The sequence below is a fragment of the Diadema antillarum genome, unplaced genomic scaffold (genome assembly GCF_040938485.1).
Source record: "Diadema antillarum isolate AM-2024a unplaced genomic scaffold, OU_Dant_1.0 seq00001282_RagTag, whole genome shotgun sequence".
Lineage (NCBI taxonomy): Eukaryota > Metazoa > Echinodermata > Echinoidea > Diadematoida > Diadematidae > Diadema > Diadema antillarum.
In genome coordinates, this window is record NW_027272062.1 from 496,844 (window position 1) to 502,843 (window position 6,000).

General features: G+C 38.4%; 1 protein-coding gene across 1 annotated transcript in view; it reads right to left on the minus strand.

Annotated features, from left to right (window-relative positions):
- The window catches only part of LOC139745654 (receptor-type tyrosine-protein phosphatase T-like), a gene marked incomplete at its 5' end in the record, with an annotated part of 49,432 nt that extends 43,452 nt beyond the window's left edge, over nucleotides 1-5,980 (minus strand). The window contains 2 exons of the mRNA XM_071656052.1: nucleotides 2,572-2,892; nucleotides 5,839-5,980. Coding sequence (XP_071512153.1) covers nucleotides 2,572-2,892; nucleotides 5,839-5,980 — 463 coding nt within the window. The remainder of the gene's footprint in view (nucleotides 1-2,571; nucleotides 2,893-5,838) is intronic.
- Between the last annotated feature and the right edge of the window lie 20 nt (nucleotides 5,981-6,000).

The window sequence follows — 6,000 nt, forward strand, 5'->3', positions numbered from 1 at the left end:
ATTTTTTTCGTCTTTTTTTTGTGTGTATGTACCCAAAATGCTGTGGATGGAAATATAATAGTGTAAACTCCAAAAGTCTTCACTAATTAAACGAGAACTATCACTCATTGTGATTAATATACCCCCACCCACAACTGAGGGAATTAGCTCAACCAGGAGTAATTTCTTTTTTTACTTTTTAATGGAAAAAAATTTACCATGGCAATGCACTGTTCAAAAGTGAATAAATGTATTGCTCACTGTTAGTCACACGTCCCAAATCTCAAGTCAAGTGCTCAAAAACTGAGTGAGCAAGATAAATAAACTGATAATTTGTATGGCCTTTTCATTAAAAATTGTGTTATCATGGCAACATAATGTTGCACATTAAGAAAAAATGAAGTTTGCACAATAGCCGTCACATGTGCCAAATTTCAAGCCAAATGATAAAAGGCTGAGGGCCTTAGTTGAATTCACAATATTAGTGTATCATTTTCATTCGAAATATACTGTTACCATGGCAACACATTTTCAACACTGACAAAAGATTTTTTGCACATCTAGGTAATGTAGAGATAACATGGGCCAAATTTGAAGCCAAAATCCTCTAAAACAGAGAGAGTTAGGAGAATCGAAATGTTTGTATGATTTTCATTCAAAATGCACTGTTACCATGGCAACACATTGTTCAACAATGATGAAATATGGAGTTTGCATATCTCTGTACTATAGTAGTTGCATGTGCCAAATTTCAAGCCAAATGCTTAAAGACTGAGGGAGTTACCTGAATCCACAATATTTTTGCATGATTTTCATTCAAAATATGCTGTTACCATGGAAACGCATTGATCAACAATAACAAATGGTTAAGTTTGCACATCTACGTACCATAGTGGTCAGGTGTGCCAAATTTCAAGCTAAATGCTCAAAGACTGAGTGAGCTAGCTGAATCCACAATACATGTATCTTTATATGCTTTTTGGTGACAAAAATGCTGTTACCATGGCAACGCATTGTTCAACACTAATGACAGATTAAGTTTGAACATCTATATGCTATAGTGGTCACATGTGCCAAATTTCAAGCCAAATGCTCAAAGACTGAGGGAGTTAACTAAATCTACAATATTCTTGCATGATTTTCATTCAAAATATGCTGTTACCATGGCAACACACAGATCAACAATGGTGAAAGATTACGTATGCACATCTACGTACTATAGTGGTCACATGTGCCAAATTTCAAGCCAAATGCTCACAAACTGAGGGAGTTAACTGAATCCACAATATTTTTCTATGATTTTCATTCAAAATATGCCGTTACCATGGCAACACACTGATCACCACTGACGAAAGATTAAGTTTACACATCTTTGCACCACAGTGGTTATGTGTGCCAAATTTCAAGCTAAATGCTCACAGACTTAGGGAGTTAGCCGAATCCACAATATTTCTGTATCCTTTTTGATTCAAAAAAACCTGTTACCATGGCAACGCATTGTTTATCACTGACGAAAGATTAACTTTACACATCCATATACTATAGTGGTCACATGTGCCAAATTTCAAGCCAAATGCTCTAAGACTGAGGGAGTTATCTGAATCCACAATATTTTCGCATGATTTTCATTCAAACTATGCTGTTACCATGGCAACGCATTGATCAACAATGACGAAAGAGTAAGTACGCACATCTACGTACCATAGTGGTCACATATGTGCCAATTTTTTAGCCAAATGCTTAAAAACTGAAGGAGTTAGATTAATCCACACATTTTTGTATGATTGGTAAAAAAAAACAGCTGTTGCCATAGTAACAGATTTTTGAACGCACACACAAGATTTTTGGCACAACTATACATTACATTGATCACATATCCCAACGTCAAACTGAATTGTTTCAAAATTGAGAGAGTAGTTCGATCCACAACATTTTGTAAGATTTTTATGAAAATCTGCCGTTGCCATGGCAACACAGTATGAAATACTCATGAAAAAGGTGTCTTGCATATCGGCCTGTGGTAGCAGTCACACATGCCAAATTTGAAGTTAATTGCTCAAAAAATGCAAAAGTTGTTCGATCCACAAGTTTTTATGAAAATTTGCCGTTGCCATGGCAACGCATTATGCGATATTAACGAAAAAGGTGTCTTACACATTTACCTTTGATAGCGGTCACACATGCTAAATTTGGGGTAAATTGGTCAAAAAATGAGAGAGTAGTTCGATCCACAAGTTTTTATAAAAATATGCCGTTGCCATGGCAACGCATTACAGGTGTCTTGCACATCTACCTTTGATAGTGGTCACACATGCCAAATTTGGGGTCGATTGCTCAAAAAATGAGAGAGGAGTTCGATCCACAAGATTTTGCAACGGACCGACCGCCCGACCGCCTGACCGCCCAACCGACCACCCGACCGACCAACCGACCGGCCACCCGACCTCAGAGTGATTCCTATATACCCCCCCCCCCTACACACTATGTGTGGGTGGGGGTATAAAGATGACATGCTCATATTTAAAAAATCATTACTTAATTAGTACCAATGGGAAATGGACCGACTATTAAACAGGCTCCAATTATACTTACAGGTAACACGCGTGTTTCCCGGGGCTGATGCAACCTCCCCTGAGCCCCCATAATTGACAGCAGAGATATCCAGCTCATATTTTGTGCAGGGATCCAAATTATCAAAGACTACAGAAGAATCACTGCGGTTATAGAATCGCTTCATCCTGCTGTCCGGCAGAGTGCTAGCTCTCTTCGCTTCTCCCTTCTTGTAGATCCGGGCGTAGTAGTACCAAAACCGACCCCCAACATTTTGGCAGGACAGGCTGTCCCAGGTGAATCCAATACTTGTCGGTGAAGTGATGGATGGGTCAATCTTGATATTGGTCACTGTAGGTGGCTCTGGAAAGCAACAAGAGGATTTTACACTAGATGAGATATTTTATATTATTATCCATACAGAGGATTTTTAGAGCCTAAATACAAGTGTTATTTTGTCGACGAACATCATAACCTCCGACCCACTTAGAAAGTTTGTTGAACTCGACCAATATTTTTTGCCGAGGCGACCAATATTTAAAATATTGGACGGCAAGAGGGGGATTCCCCAAAGTTTTCATAAACTGCACCGTGATTGGCTGAGATATATACGAGATGACCAGAAATATGAAGTAAAAACGTCTGTGATTGGTCAATCACGAATTAACTAAAATATTGTTTTTTCTAAAATCCTGTGTTTATACAAACAAATTTCATATATCAATTAGTTGAAATTGTTTTGCATACAATTTTTCAAAATATCACTTTCATACCAGGAAATTAAATTTAGGTTTAATGAAAACAAGTTGCATTTTATTATTTTTTTTGTTTTTGGTGAAGGCGACGATTGATCAGCTCAGCGCTACTGCTAGATAGCCCGCGTGCAATATACAAATACATGTAGCTGGCCACCGCCGCTTGCATTTGCATGCATGTTACGTTATGTGTATACTAAGTACAGTAGGCCATAGGACTACAGTACGACTAATTCGATCTTTCACGATCTACGGTAGATGTGACGTGACTTGTGTCTCAGATCTCGGATACAAGAACATCTAATTCTGGTGTAAATTAGCTAGATCTTGGCCTAACAGTAACATGACGGCTACCATGGATACATAGATCACTGTTTTATCAGGGAATGAAGTACATGTAGATTAACTTGTACTGAAGAGTGTACCATACCCCATGTCAGGATCAAGTACAGTAGCTAAGTAGGAGACCATACAGCACTCGGAAACAGAAAGGGTAAGTGAAAATATTCTTTGCTAAAATCCTCTGTAGGATAATAATGATAATATTGGATGTCCTATTTTCGATTAATACAAGGAAATATTGGATTCCCTAAGCAAAATATTGGACTCGTCTTCGACTCGTCCAATATTTGTGCATAGCTCGTCCAATATTTCCTTGTATTAATCTCAAGGCCATCCAATATTATATAATTACTACCCATATACGGTAGTTTGGCTGGGCAATTGGCCGGGAAACCACCAGTTTCCAGCGGGCAATATTAGTGGGTATTTTCTTCTTCCGGGTTTCGCCATTAACTTTGCATGTTAACACTCCGGTCAATCACAGAGAGAAAATATGCACAAACCGCTAGCATATGGACACTCGAGCTCCAGATGATGAAAATTTGCTGTTGATGCCAGTTTCTCGCAGGAAGGTTTTGCAATGACGAGCAAATTCCCTTACATTAACATGTAAAATTAGGGGACGATCGCTGCACCATATGTAGGCATGTGTTTGATCGAGTGTGCTGGCTGTTACTCGCTGACCAAAGATCCGTTACCTGAGTTTTGCGACAGAGGGCAAAGTCCCGTACGTTAGCACGTAAAAATAGAGGATGATCGCTGCGACTGTGTGAGCGTGTCGCGTACTTGAATTTTGCATAAGGGTTGTGAGCAAGCATGTGGGTGTAGTTGAGTGCAGTGGTGTAGGGTTTTACCTGGCGCCGTGTGGATTTTGTTACCGTAAATTGGGAAGTTTACACTGTAATGATTTAAGTTATACTGCTCGAAGATACCTTAATTGGGTAATAATAATAAAATTGTAATAATATGGACTGTCTACTTTTGGGGGATACAACATCAATTGCCCTCACTAGAATTGTACTGCCCGTGTCGAAGACGAGTGCAATACAATTCTAGTCTGGGCAATAAACAACGTATCCCCATCAAGGCCAGTCCATATTATATTAGTGTTAAAGGACTCATTCTCCACCATACACTGGCACCATTGACTGTCAGATTTGTTTAGGCTGTGACATCACACGGTGCTTCATAGCAGCACAGCTACATGTAGTATGCAACGTACGGCTGTCTGTTTTTCACTCTGTATTAAAGGTCCTGTTTACCTTTGGGAGCAGTTATTAAAAAAATATATATGTTTAAGATATCACTTCTCTTTGCAATAAAGCCTAAGATATAGGGATATCTCTCTATTTTTCTCATCAAAACATAACTGTAGATGGTTTACTCTGGAAACATTCTTATCATAACTGTTGTTCACATTCTGTGTATTTAACAATACTTAACATTGATTATACTGGTTCAATTTTTTACATTGTTTGTTTCTATCCCAAAATCACATTTTAGAACTATTTTGAAGCACTAATGCTGGGTTTTGTTTCATCTGCAAATGGTAAATCATGCCTTTGACCCGGTCCTTGCAAATGTCAAAAGATGGTTGGAGTCTCTGCATCTTAAGTGATATGAATCTCATGAATATCTGTCAATGCTGTCACCTTTTGCTCAAATGTATTTATGCATTTTAATGAAAACGAAAACATTAATGTCTGCAATTGAGATGACACCCAAACATGTTAACCTCTGTAATAGTTAAATGCACCATTGAGCCAAAACTGCGAGCATCTGCATTTTCTAAAAGTACCTATTAATGCAACACGATTCAGTTGTCCTCATTCTGAATCTGATGGAAAAGAAGCTCTGCAAAACTTATGTACTGATAACATAGGTGCCTTGAGGACTTCTCATGGTAACCATTTTTATCAATAATCATATCAAATTCCTTGCCTCTGAAAGATTCTTGCTAAACTTTGTTGAGAGTTGACCATGGATTTTTGGATTTTAAAGAAGAAATTGAAAATGTAAAGAGTTTACCTACATGTACCACACAAAACGTGTACAAATGACAAACAAATATCACCTGCTAAAATCTGTCTTTAACTAATGTTCTACCTTTATCAAACTCTGACTTTCAACACTTTACTGGAACAAATTTGTTCATACAGGATTTAATTATCCTCTTGCCATATCATCAAAATATCACAATAATGTTTCTCACTTCCTTTACTCGTGTCTGCTGAAGTCGCTACCTCGGGACTCTCCCCGGCACTGTTCACAGCCACCAGAGAGATGTTGTACCAGGAGTAGGCCTCTAGGTCTGACAGAGTGTAGGTTAGCTCTGTTGTATTCCTCTCCTGTTGAATAGGGTTGGTCTCAGGGG